This window comes from Xiphias gladius, chromosome 2 (assembly GCF_016859285.1).
Source record: "Xiphias gladius isolate SHS-SW01 ecotype Sanya breed wild chromosome 2, ASM1685928v1, whole genome shotgun sequence".
Taxonomy (NCBI): domain Eukaryota; kingdom Metazoa; phylum Chordata; class Actinopteri; order Istiophoriformes; family Xiphiidae; genus Xiphias; species Xiphias gladius.
The window spans coordinates 15,389,383-15,403,344 of NC_053401.1; the positions used below are offsets into that span (position 1 = coordinate 15,389,383).

A 13,962-nucleotide genomic window follows, 5' to 3' on the forward strand; every position below is an offset into this window, starting at 1 on the left:
AAGGTCCACTTTCTATCTTTTCCAAGGCTTTCAGCCACATGTCATTATCTTCTTCAGCAGATGGTTTTTCTGTTTGCTGAGCAAACTTCATCTATTGATAAGGAGTTTGAGATACAGTTGAAAGATGTGGAAAAAGCTTGGACCTTGGATTAAGATTTGATTTTTTTTTTTTTTTTTTTTTTAACAAAATGGATTACTTAGTCTAAACCTCAGTTTAGTTTGCTGTGTAATATTGGCACCAGCACAGAATACTTGAAATGCTAATTCCTGTGCATAAGTTTTGCATCCTGTGAAGATGTTTTAGTTTTTGAAAGTAACATTTTTATTAGATCAATTTTGATAAGGATTTTCAAAACAGGGACTCTGATTAGCAACTGCTAAAAAGCTAAAACGAGAACAAGAATATTGAGAATGCAGCTTTATTACAGCAAAACTGGATTACTAACCAGGCAAAGCAAACATTTCCAAAGGACCTCAGAACTCTGGGGCCCTGTCTTGGAGTGGAGTCTTTTTTTTTTGTTAAAATCTAGTTCAGAACCCACATTATTTCAGGTCTGTGGTTATATATTCCTGAATTAAAACTTATTTAATGAAATTACCACATAGCCAAATTAGGACGAGGTTGTATTCCAGCATAAAAGAAACTGAAGTAATAACAAAGAGAGTGGAATGAACAGGAGTTCATGGAGGCTTAGCAGTTGAGAATTTACCTTCTCTATATTTCAATTCAAGTTGAATACTTTAGGTTTTGGCTATTGGTGAGGCTAAGTCTGCAATTTTAAGACATTGTTTTAATTATTTTTGTCATTTTATGGACTCTTAAGTGACAAAATAATTTTAAAAAATTACGACTAGGCTAAGCTGTTTATTATAAACAAAAAAGTTATGGGTTGTGACTCCGAACTATCTTGCCTCATGTAACTTTGTAATGGATAGTGTGTCAGGCAATTATACCATTACATTTGTTACTGTGCCTGAAGGAAAATGTATCATGTGCTCGCTTTGTTGCACAACTCAATACAGTCTGTGTTGGTGTTTGTGTGTGTGTGTTGCATATTCGTGTTCAGGAACCTCAGTTGCTTCTGGAAACAGGAAGGAGAATATGGCAGAAATCAGCCTCATTTGTGAGGAGAATCTGCTCGATACCATCTTCCATGCCTGTGACACTCAGCGTCGAGGTACGCCCACACACACACACACACACACACACACTCACTAATGCGCACTTTAGAGTCTTCCAGCAAGCTGAGTACAGCAGCCGAATGATGAATTATAACTTTTCATTGAGTATACTATGGCAGTGTTTTTTGTGTAGAATGCAGAAGTAATTCCCTCAGCTTCGAGCAGTCATTCAGTATCAGTGGTGTCTGTGTCTTCCTCTTGTGTCTACTGGCTTTGGCAGGCACAAGATCCTTCAAGTTTTCTCATCTAATGTGCAGGGATTTCTGTGTTTTATCAAGATTGTTAATTATTTTCTGGAGTGAACCATCTTGTGCAGCAGAGGTATGAGATATGGCATCCTTAAAGAAGAAGGGAGGAGTGGTAAATTATTATTATTATTATTTATTTTTTTTTTTTCAGGATTTTCTTTTCACCTTTTTTCGAAGATGATGCCATTTTTGTTATTTTCCTTTCACCTCTGGATTCAGTTGTATCCTAGGTTGTAGTCTCTTCTGTTGTCTGTGCTATTCATTTGATAGGTCTAGATTTTTCTCTTTGGATCTATTTTATGTAAAAATAATTTCAAAAATGGTCAATTTTTCACAGATGTTATTGAAATTGAAAAAGAAAATAATTGAGTAGGTCCCCAGCTAAAATGGGATTTAGCTATGATTGGTCTGATTGAATTTTTAGATTTTGAATATGTTTCAACAGTACTCCTGTGGAAATGTAGCAAATTTCTGCCTAATCCAACATTGTGTTATGTTACGTTCTGATACTGAACAGTTTGGAGAGCAGTATTGTATGTAAACTTGAAAATAATAGATACACTACTTCGAAACTTTGCTGGTTGAGTTTGAGTGAGAAATACTGTATGTTCATGACTTTGAGTTTAGACTACTGATAACTGTGTGAAGACTAAAGAATGAAGTCAGCATTGCAAACCAACAGAAGAAGTTAACCAAAAAAGGCAAAAAAAGTTAACTGTGATTCTTCCTGTCCCTATGGTTACGGCTTTTGCTGCCTACACCTATAACCCATATCTGAAGTCACAATTTTCTGGGGGTGTTAAAGTGTTGAAATGAAGAAAATCAATCGTAGAAAAAGACAAGAAGATTGGGGAGAAGTGCGTATGCTACAAAAAGCAAATTACATTAGACTCATCATCACAAAATAACTCCTGAAAGGAAATTGTACATCTCAGTTCATGTTTTATCAGGGTAAAACTAGCCAAAGATATTTTTTTCTGAAATGTGTCTGTGATTCGCTCATCTTCTAGGTAAAGTGTACGTGTCTCACATTGTAGACTACCTGCGACACACCACCAGTCGCAGCTCAGAAGACAGTGGACTGGAGGAGCTTTGCAACATGCTGGATCCGGAACACAAAGATGTCTCCATTGACCTGGATACGTACCATGCCGTCATGAGGGAGTGGATTGATGACTGCCGCAACAACGGGTATAGACGTGCAAAATAAATCTAGGGCTATCCCTCCTTTCCCTTCCCTTCTCCCTACCTTATGTACACAACCCTGTATTTAGAAATGAGAATTGTCTGGGTTTGTAAGGTTGGATGTTGGGTTTTTGAAATGTCTGGAGGTTTCAGTTAGTTTTGAGATAAAAAATATTCAAATATTATGTGTTTTTATAAAATATGATTTTGATGTTAAGGTTGGGTGTTGTGAGTTACATTCTGGAACATCTGAGGTTGAGCTTTTTGTCAGCTGAAGTGGCCTTTAGCAAGATCCTGAATCCAGGTCAAGCAGTCCTGTTATGTAGCTACATGCCAGGACCTCCCTGTATGTGGAGAGAAGAGAAAAAAAAATCTTTTCTGGGCGGTAAATAACATAAATCAAGAGTGGATTACTGTTGGATAAAAAATGCGCTCTCTGCTGGCACTTAATGTCTTCTGGTCTTGTTTTTGTCTTGCAAGAGTACCTATTTTAATTTAGAGGTATGTTAGTAGAAAAATGAACTTAGAAACTTAAACATTTCAAAGTGAAAGTGTGAGAGTTTAAGTTTCAGAGGCGAGAGATTGTAGGTTAAAATGTGATTTTGATCAGATTTAACTTTTATATTTTGTGTTTTTGACAAATTTTTACTTTCTTTTTTGTGTTTGCTAATTTTCTAATCCAGATCTGCACTATGACTCCACTATGTTTGCTACATTTGCTCCACGTTTGCTTTTTCCTTGCACAGATTTGCAGTTGCCAGAGTTTCCAACCTCTTTAACATGGTGTTAAAAGAAGAGGACGGCTTGCACCATCTGTGGTTTCTTTTTGGCCTTTTAGAGAAGAGCCACTAATATATTCAGTTAGAGTTATGCAATTAGATGTAGTAGTGTAGGCGAGCCGTGCATCTGATGAGAGATTACTGGTGATAATTTTTTTCTCCCTTAGTATCAACTGTGAGTATCTCCATTTAACAGCGTGTCTGTTGTCTCAGGCAGTTATTATCTTCCTTGCAATGCCCGCTGTGTTCTGTCAGGTCTATATTGAATGTACATTGGACACCTCTGGTTTAGTTTGATGAGTCTGGATGGAGGATTCTCCTTGAATCTTAATACAGGATTACAAAAATTACAGATTCTGGGGTTAAAATTGAAAGTCAAAATATTTAATTTTAATACTATATTAATTGATCTCTTGTGCAAGTAACAAAACTGTGAGACATGATGCATCTTGGCTGTTATGATCTGTTATTTAAAAATTGGCCTAATGTGTGGGCTGCAAATAAAGCTAAAAGCGTAATACTTTGATTATGAAGTGGCTGACCACACACGTATAGCGTGAGTGATGAGTAAGGAATGTGCACCCAACAGCGAGCTCTCCTTGCATTACAGCCAGGTCCTGCTTGGACATCACGTAGAGGATGAGTTTCAGCTGAGAGCTGACTCTTTAGTTCTCAATGTGCCAGACACCAAAAATTAAACAGTTCAACGAATCAGTGCTGCATTTAAAACATATTAGACGGAGTCCACGAGCAATACCATAGTCCATGACTGCCAGAGTCAAGCAAGAGATCATGACTAATAACTGATATTGCACATTTTGATGTTTGATTTCTCTGTTGTATCTCAGGGAAGAGCTAACAGATGACATCACTCAAGACTCAGTCAAACTCAGAGACAGCCTGTCTGGTGAGTGTGCATTCAAACACTCACGTTTGCTTTTAATATCCTTGTATTGTATACACATCTAATGTTGATGGCACTTGGAGCTGTAATGGATCTCTGTGTGTGTGTGCGTGTGTGTGTGCGTGTGCGTGTGTGTGTGTTTTAGCCAAGAGGTCCATTCTGCTCAATATTACCTCAGGAAGCTTGGAGGCCTTTGGAGGGGAAGCATCAAGAGCAGAATTGTAAGTGATGTGTGTGAAATAGTGACATTGGCTTTATAAATTAGCCATACCATGCCTGTATTTGTGTGTATTACTACCCACACTTCCTTGATTTATACAGCTAAGTTGCTTTATGCCTATGTGTGTGTGTGTTTGTGTTTTTCCCCTCTCAGCGAGACATCAGAGCTGGTTTATTGTGTTGCTGACCTCCAGATGAGTAACCAAAAGCTCCAGGAGGAGGTGAGGAAGCTAAAGCAGGTGTTGGAGGGCATGGAGGACAGCAACCAGAAGCTGGTGGAGGACAATGAGGATCTCCGCAACCAGGCCAGGGTGTAAGATGTACTTGCATACTTGCATGCACATGCACTTCAGTTTCACTATAACATGCGGTGGTTTGTTGACCTCCATCTATGTTTGTCCTCTTGCACAGTAACCAGCAGCTGGCCCAGAAGGAGAAGATGCTGAAGGAGGAAGTGGAGGAGATGAAGGCTACTCTTAGCTGTACAGAGGAAGGCAGAGCTCGTGCCTCCGCACACAGCAAACATGTGGTCCGTCAAACTCAGGCAGCACATAGAAGATCTATAAAAACGTGTTCTGCTCACATGCAAAGAGATGGCATATGTCCGTTGTTTTGTCCATTGTTTATTGTAGACCACAAGTCATAGCATCAACTGTTATTGATCCCATTTGGATTAAAAAAATATATATTGTTGTTCTTAGCCTTTTCAAAGCTCTGCCACTTTTACTTGAGTTGCTTCTTGTGACTGAAAAATAGAACCATGTCTTATTTTTTTCTTTTGTATTGCATTGCGACAGTTGTTTTAGACAGTCACGCCTTTGTCTAAAACGAATTACTGTGTATTTGAAATTCATGTGAAATTTATTGACAGGTGAACACTTTGACTTGCAGTTTGTATGTGCTTTCTATTTGCACATAGGGTTTGCAACATGCAAACATAATGTTTAAAGGTAAATAGTTTTATATGTAACATAACATTCATCTTGGAAAATGTATGGCATCTTCAGAAAAATGGGTTCAAGCTTTTTAACGAGACTCCGGTGTCTCAGCCAAAGTCCACATCCAAGATTGCGTTCAAATTTTAAATGAAATTCCTTATATTCTTTTCCAAATTTCACAGTGTCTTTCAGGATTTAGAAGTTTGGTAATATTTTAAGTGTACAAGTCAAGGACTGAACATATGTTTCCATAGTTGCTAATGATTGATTTTCTTCTTCTTAGGAGAGAGAAAACCAGAGTCTCATTGCCAAGATTGCTTCTCTTCAGGAAAAGGTACGTCACTGTCTAAAGAGGACTTCTGTCAAAGTAGATGACAATGAAATCAATGGCCTGACTTGACAGGGCATCAGAGGTACTCTCCCAATCCCAAGATTATATTGTTACAAGTTTGTTCAGGAAAGGATGTGGATGGCTGTTCTAACTCCCCTCTGATGGTGCCTTAGAACTTCAAGGTCGCCATGGAGACAGACGAGCTTCAGAGGAGAATAGCAGCGCTGTGTGACATTAACACTGACCTTCAGGTACCTTTTTATTATCCATGCAAAAGATTTTTACATTTTTCTCTGGATTACTACATCTCTACTCTGCCTCTTCGTACTCCTCTCCCACTGTGTGTCCCTTATTCTTACTATCCATGCAAATTGAGTGTATATCTGCCTTCCTTCCTTCACAAAATGACCTTCACGTTGTTAATCTGTCTCAGGCCACATAAAAATACTATGTCGACCCTGCTGCTATCTCACTGTTCTTCCTTTTTGTTATGTAACTGTCTTTCCCTTGCCCTCAGGTGCAAATTAACTCTTTTGATGCTGTCGTTAGTGAAAAGAAAGCTGTGATACATGAGGTCAGTTCATTACTTGGTTCTGCCATCCATTTTACTGTCACTGTAAAGCTATTTATGGCCGTTGCGATCATTCTTTACATAAAATTGCTTGAGTCTTGTCCTCTTTTTCGTTTATCAGCAAAACTTGAATTGGTCTTGTGTCATTTGCCTCCTTTTACAGAAAAGCAGACAGATAGATGAGCTGACGGCAGCAGTGGAGGAATACTCCTCCATCACAGAGGTCAATGTTTTTAACTTTACATATTATTATTTAAACTTCTGTGCATAAACTCCTCGTTTCTCAGAGATGCTCCTTTACTGCTTTCATATGTTCCTGATCTCTTTGCTTGTTTTTGCTTCATGCCACTGCAGAAATTTTATATGCTCCTTATAAACCATTTGGTCTACTTTCACATCTTTTTTTTTTTTTTTTTTTTTTTTAGCTGAAATCAGGCAGTGATTCTAACCAATTTCCTGTGCACAACACTCGAAAATCCTTGTCTTAAATTAGATTTGGAAAAAAGAGTCACAGAAGACATTATACACTTAAATCAGATTAGAAATAATGACGATGAACTTCAGGTAGTAATTTTATTTCATATGAATATTTAGGAAAATCAGTAACAGTTTTCAAGCTAAATGTGCAATTTTAATTTAACACAATTTTTGCAAGTCAGTATTTTTACTGAACAGACAATTATGTGCTATATCTAGTGTGTTGGTACAATTGTCAGCATGTGCATTGTGGTTGTGAAGACTGACTGTGTGAATTAAATCACCTGCCATGCTTTCACATACAGTGGAGAAAGGTTATTCTATGTATTTGACCTCCTAATATCTAATGGAATGGACTGAGTCATGGTTGGTTCCTCTGTTGTTGATTCCAGCTGCTTAGGGCAGACAAGAGCAAGCTGGAGAATCAGATGCAGATGATGTATCCAGACCTGGCCGGGTGAGTCAAACAAGAATGACCTGGGAGTGGAAGGATTTGAGATATTGACATTGCAGGTTGAGGCACTACAAGAAGACATTAGCCAACTTTTTGTTTGTTTGTTTTTCTTTTTAAGAATGTGCTTTTTTTTTTTTTTTTTTTTTTTTTAATAAAGAGAAACAATTTTAGGCTGCAAACTTGAGTTTTGGTGTTCTTTAACTTTTGGGGGAAAAAATGTATCCTTTGCCACCTTATCTAATTAATGTCTTTGTTTGTAACATGTTTGAACCCCAACTCTCCTCCTGTCTCTCACAGGGCTGGTCTGTCCCTGTCTGTGGCCTACAGGTTGAACCAGAGCAGCTCAGGATCCTTACAGACAGAACTGGCCCTGGCACAGTCACCACTGGAGGTCAGCACTCTACTACTCTGGCTGTCCTCCTTTGCTTATCTCATTTATCTGTTCCTCCTTCTCTCATTTTGTCTTACATTATGACATCCTCGTTTCTCTGTACACAGACTTTTCAGTCTCTGGCCCTTTGGTATTTTATTCCAGACAGAAAATTCATGGCTGTGGCAACTCCCTAAAATCTTCCTTGTAGCAGCCAGACTGCTGCACATTTTAACCTAAATGCATCCTACACAGAAACACCATATTCACACAGAACAACAACTTCAGCAGGAACATCTAGTAGTGGCTGTGTTATGTAATGTTAGTTTATAGTACCCTTGATCACAGCTACTGTTCTGAGAATTTTTATCCCTCCAGACAGGTGATTGAACCCAGAAAATTTTTCTTCAACAAGCTGTAGGGTGAACCACATATTCTGCACACAATACAAAGCCCTGTCTGAACATTAAAAGAACAGCTTCTTCACATTCTACATACTTGTCCAGTCTCTGTGTAATATTTAGACTGATGGTGACTGTGTTTTAAGTGTTTTCTGCTCATTCATATAAATGTATTGCTATCTCCCACAGGCTCCCCATGAAGTTGACCTTTTGTCCACTAGTATGAGCTTTGCCTCTTTGCTGGATGAGACGCTGGATAGGGAGGTGTTGCTGATGTTGCAGGGTCCCAGTCCTGAGCACATGGCTATGGAGTTCAAGAGCCTGCTAAACAAACTGGTAACCATGTGTCCGGTCATGACTTGACCTCAGACTCTAGATAGGTGACTAGTGGACAATTAGTATCTATAAAAAATACATGAAGAAAAACAATGATACTTAAGTGTTTTCTATGTTACGTTTGAGTTGCAAATGACTCTTTCAAATCTAAATGTCACTCAATCCCAGTCAACACAAAATCAGCGTGGCATCAGTTGTAGCTTTTATCAAAATCATTTTGTTGCAAAGACTAACATTTTAAAAGATTAGCTTGAATTGTCTATTGTACATGTTTGCAAGGCAGTGCCTGGTTTCTTTCTGTAGCTTCAGCTACAGCTTGCTACAAGCTAAATAAGATGACATAACAGTTAGCTTGAACCACAGTGTGGTTACTGTTGAGAAATGACCAATCTATGTCTCACACAGGAGACTTGACTTGGACTTACAGTAAGTCACTTGTTAGCTTTTTTAGTTGCATCTGTATGATCTTCACCTTACTAATGAAACATAGTTACTGTTATGTTGGAGTAACTTTCGAGGTGCATAAAAAGCTTGAAGTTTCGGTCAACATCCAATCACTTGGCCAGGTTAAGATTGTTTAGGCACATTTACAGTCCTGGTTGGAATTATTGACACCCATGAATTTTAAGTACAGAATTTAGAATATCTTCAGAAATAAATTAAAATGAACCAATTTTGTATAATCAGAATATTTGGTAAAATGTCCAATGTTACTGAATAACAACAAAAAAATTGCTCTCATATGGTGAAATAAAAAATAGACATAAAATGTTGACACACTTAGTGGCACCCTTTTGGTGAATTTAAATTAGTTCCTTAAAATTAAAAAAAAAAAAAAAAAAAGCTTTTATTAGCATTCAGTCTTTCAGGAAGATTATTTTTCAGTGTTCACATGACCTGAATTAACCGATGAATGATGGTTTTACTGAATAAAAGGGGCTGATTGTTTCCAGTTTCTTTTTCACAATGGTGAAGACAAGAGAGATGTATGAGATCTGAGAGATGTCTGTTTCACAATCATAGAACTGTTAAGACGTTTCCAGGACATGGTGCTATGAAGGAGCTCAAACAGAGAGGTCTGCAAAGGTTGATGTGGATTGTGGGGAAAAACACCACGCAAGACATCTAAAGAGCTTCAGGCTGACCTGGAGCAATCTGGAGTGGTGGTTTTTTTTAGCCCATACCATACGCCGCACACTCAACCTGTAGGGCTCCATGGGCGAAGGCCAAGGAGGATACCACGATCGAAAGAAAAGGCAAACCTAATGTTTTGCAAAAACTTTCCCAGATAAGCCACAGTCTTTTTGGGATAATGTTCTATGGGCAGATGAAACAAAAGTAGAGCTCTTAGGGAATGCAGTTTGTTTATAGGCGATGTAATGAAGTCCAAAAAGAAAAGAACACCCTATCTACAGTTAAACATAATTGGAGGTTCTATCATGCTGTGGGGCTGCTTTGCTGCCTTTGGTACTGAAGGCACTGAATGTATCGGAAGAGTGACGGAATCAGAACATTACCAAGGCATTTTAGAGCGAAATGTGTTATGTAGTGTCAGAAAACTAGGTTTGAGGTGAAGGTCTTGGGTCTTTCAGCAGGACAACGTACCAACGCACACATCCAGCAGCACAAAAGAATGGTTGAAAAGGAAAAGATGGAGTCTTTTAAACTGGCCAGCAATGAGTTCTGGCCTAAATCCCATTGAAAACCTTTGGAGGGAACTGAAATCTGCCATTGCAAAAAGGACTCTTGCAAACTTAAGAGCTTGAATGCATAGCAATGGAAGAGTGGCAGAAATTACCAGCAGAAATGTGCAAGAACCTTATAGATGGCTACAACATACATTAAGAGGGTTAAGGTTCTACAACCAAATATTACTGAAGGATGCCAAAAATTGTCTAGGGAGTTTTGTGTTATTTCATTATAATGCAAGTTTTTTTTTTTTTTTGTATGCTTTGTTCAGTAACCTTGGATATTTTATTAAAATATTTTGATTATACAAAATTGGTTAATTTTCAGTTATTTCTGAAGATATTCTAAATTCTTTACTTAAAATTCAGGGGTGCCAATAATTTCAACCAGGACTGTAGAATAGTATCACATTAGATTTATGAATGCAATACATGTAAATGTTTTGCCTTGCCCTACTTTGTGTATTTTATGTTTCTCTTTGACAATATGCTTCCTCTTTGTGTCCATCAGAAAATGGATTTCAAGGAAGAAACCAACTCTTGCTTATCCACAGTTAGAGGCTTGTTGGATGACCACACACAGCCAGGGGGTATCACAGACACTGGTCTTCAGGTCAGATACATTCTCACACTTTCTCACACCCATTAAAATGTTACGTTCAGTGTCAGCCCACCTACGATACTAATTGTAAGAAAAGTTGCAGATTTACAGTCTACTGCAGTCTTAGTCTGTAGTCTGTTTGCATGCTGTATGCAAACAATTTAAGACTGAAAAGGGCAGTCTCTTTACCTTTTCCCTTTTATATGAACACAAAATTATACAATTTGAACTGTCTTCCTCTCCCTCCACCTGTTGCACTTTTTTTGTAAATCTGTTACTGCCTATCTACTCTTTCTCTCCTTCCCACCCACTATCTCTCCTCTCTAGAGAGATCTCTGTCTCTTATATAACTCTCCAACAGCTCCTATCCAAACAGTGCTGTTTAGTCAATGTGTTGTACCACGAACACAACCCACTCCCCTCCTCCCTCACTCTGACTTTCTGTATCTCTCTCTCCCTCTTTCTCTCTTTCCCCCCTCCTCCTGCATTGTTGCTACTCTGCAATCATTAGCCATGTACTGCCATACAGCAGTAAACATACTAAATGAAACAGAAATCATTAGTGGAGCAGAGCAGTATCAGTACAGGTCTGTCTTCTGTTGGTTCTTCAGTGTGCTGGCTGACAAGGAAAGATTTTGTAAATTGGGTGTCTGAACTTTTGCAGGCGAAAAAGACACCCAGCTATTTAGGCTGTGCGGCAGCCTGCGTACTTCCACCCAAGCGAGAGGCTGACCCCTTGGCCTTGTCTTCCCACAGACTGTGCAAGCCGAGCTGGACGCGAGGAGGGCAGCCTGGGCCGTCAGCCTGGACCAGCTGGCCCAATACAAAGACTCCCTGGAGAAGGAGCTGATCAAAATGGCCACTAACATGAGGAGGTCCCGTACTGAGATCCTCCACCTTTCAGTCAGGTGAGAAGATTTTTGTTGTGTAAAACTGCTTGTGTATCTGTAGCTGAGAGTGTGATAAGAAGTGGGCAGTCAGAAATGTGTGAACTGCTGAACGCAGAAGTGAGGTATGTTGTTATGAGAGAAGAGGAAGATGAAAGTGAAATTTTGAAGAAAGATTGAAGAGACTAAAATTGCACGGAATCTTGTTCTGGCTAATCAAAGACAACTTGACTTTAAGGTAAGAAAGCATTTCTTTGAGGCGGAGTTGCTCTTGGCAGCAGTGATCTCATTGGTTGAATTAAACCCTTAGCAGACAGTGCTAAAGAATTTTCTGGCTAAGTAAGGTAATACTGACACCACTGAAGAAGACATTAGTTAGAGAGCCAGAAGCTGATTAAATCTTGCAGTGAAATTACTAAATGGAAAAAAATCCACTGTCTTAAAAAACTTACTGGGCATAGCTAAAGAGGATTTTACTCATCCAATGAAGTTATTTCTGCCACCGGAGGAGCTCTGCCTCTGAAAAGTTCATTTATTTAAAAAACTTTATCAATCTAAATAAATAACACTGCACACACGCTACTTAATGTCAGGCCTCTGCAAGTGTCTCTGAGGTGGGTATTCCTGCTCTCCAGTGGTCTGTCTCAGTTGACTAGTCAGTTGTACGGAGTGGTGGAAAGACGTGTCAATCATCCTGACCTCAATGACCACAGACGGCCCACCTCACTAGGTTGGGGTCTGGGCCATTTCTGGATTAAAATCTCACTGTGTGTGGATTGGTTTTCCTTGTGCTATGTGTGTGTCTGTTTGTATTTGTGTTCATGGAGACGGCCATCCCCTTCAGATATATAACAGAGCTGGTGTGGTACAGTATCAGACCAGAGAGGGAGAGCTGGTCAGGCTATCCATCTGGGATTAACCAGTGCTCAGTTGCCAGGGGAAACTTTAATATTGTTTGGAATAGATTTTTAAAAAAAAAACAAACAAAAAAAAACCAGAAGAGGGCTCATTATAGGTATAGTTCTACCTCCTGCTCTGAAGTGCTTGGGATAATACGGACTATTCCGAGTACAACTGGACTAAAAGATAGTGTTAGGATTAGGATTTTGTAGGACACATTTGAGAATCTGTGTATAGTCTGAGATTAAAGGGTCGGGCAGGGACTGGATCTAAGAAACTGTGAAGTGAAGAAATTGTTACTGGGCCAGTTGGAGACCTGGCGCTTGTCACCCTGGGCAACAGAATGGGACACTGCATGGGCCTGCGGATTGGGTACAGTATGTCCACTGTACTGTCTTCCAGGATATCTGTGCATGTGTTTTTCTAACTCTGTGGCCAGTTAAGACTGCTTTGAGGTATTTCTTCTATGTTTTTCTTGAAAAACTAATCCTTCAGCTGTTAGTATCACAACGATTTTATATCATTTTATGCAGGGTGCAGGAGCAGGAGAACCAGAAGCAGCAGCTGTGTGAAGAGCTGAAGCAGCTAAAGACACCCCAGGACAGCAGAGAGGCCTCATGCCAGACACCTGCACCAGAGGAAGAGGTTAGAGAGGAGGGAAGGAAGGGTGACTTAAATCTATTAACCTATATTTAATAAACAGTAGAATTGGTTTCACCATTCTCATAAGTAATCTTTTAGTCTTAATATGTGGTCAGTATACATTGTTTCTAGAATACTGAATGTCATGGACACCATCTGGGAGGTGAACAAGTGTCACTTGCACCAGTTAAATGTTCACTGCATTGAAAGCCAAATCAGGTTTGTAATACATTCAGTTTTAATAATTCACATGTATTTGTTTTTGTATGTCTTAACATTCAGTTACCACGATAGAGGGGTATTGGATGGTTTGCATGGAGAGTAGTGCCAGAGCTCATACTGTATTCAGACAGATGGAGTATCTGGTAGAAGACAGCTGAGTGTGAGTTGGTGGTCCGCACTCAGCGAGTGCGCAATCAGCGAGTGCGCACTCTTCGTGTGCGTGTATGCACACACACATATACACACACAGAATCAGATGCAACCACACACCTACACAAAATGCACTAACACATGCTTGAACATGTCCATTACAGTGCCATTTTAATGAGCTTCTTACTGAGGTAGATGATTTGCATACAGTAACTAGGTTGTCCTTAACAAATAATGCAGTTTTCACTTTAAAATTATTTATTCAGTATAGCTTTGGATTTGGGAAAAAAAATAGTTGTACTAAATTATCTTGGTTTTATTAATGAACAAAATGATGGCTTTCACTCAAAAAAGCTTTTAGCATTCAGTGATTCATGAACATTTCTAAAATAGAAAAGAATAAGTCCCTTTTTGTTTTTTGTTTTTTTAATATATATTTTCGTAACAGCTGTAGTATTAAGTTGTTATTACTGTGAT

General features: G+C 39.0%; 1 protein-coding gene across 1 annotated transcript in view; it reads left to right on the top strand.

Moving 5' to 3' along the window:
* LOC120803939 (inositol 1,4,5-triphosphate receptor associated 2-like) overlaps positions 1–13,962 on the top strand; it is a 101,891-nt gene that overhangs the window by 70,338 nt on the left and 17,591 nt on the right. Inside the window, exons 4-19 of the mRNA XM_040152989.1 lie at positions 1,068–1,178; positions 2,441–2,621; positions 4,243–4,301; positions 4,444–4,519; positions 4,672–4,830; positions 4,929–5,046; positions 5,739–5,789; positions 5,960–6,037; positions 6,304–6,360; positions 6,521–6,580; positions 7,227–7,291; positions 7,586–7,679; positions 8,249–8,395; positions 10,595–10,696; positions 11,441–11,592; positions 13,005–13,116. Of these exons, the coding sequence (XP_040008923.1) occupies positions 1,068–1,178; positions 2,441–2,621; positions 4,243–4,301; positions 4,444–4,519; positions 4,672–4,830; positions 4,929–5,046; positions 5,739–5,789; positions 5,960–6,037; positions 6,304–6,360; positions 6,521–6,580; positions 7,227–7,291; positions 7,586–7,679; positions 8,249–8,395; positions 10,595–10,696; positions 11,441–11,592; positions 13,005–13,116 (1,622 nt within the window). The remainder of the gene's footprint in view (positions 1–1,067; positions 1,179–2,440; positions 2,622–4,242; positions 4,302–4,443; positions 4,520–4,671; positions 4,831–4,928; positions 5,047–5,738; positions 5,790–5,959; positions 6,038–6,303; positions 6,361–6,520; positions 6,581–7,226; positions 7,292–7,585; positions 7,680–8,248; positions 8,396–10,594; positions 10,697–11,440; positions 11,593–13,004; positions 13,117–13,962) is intronic.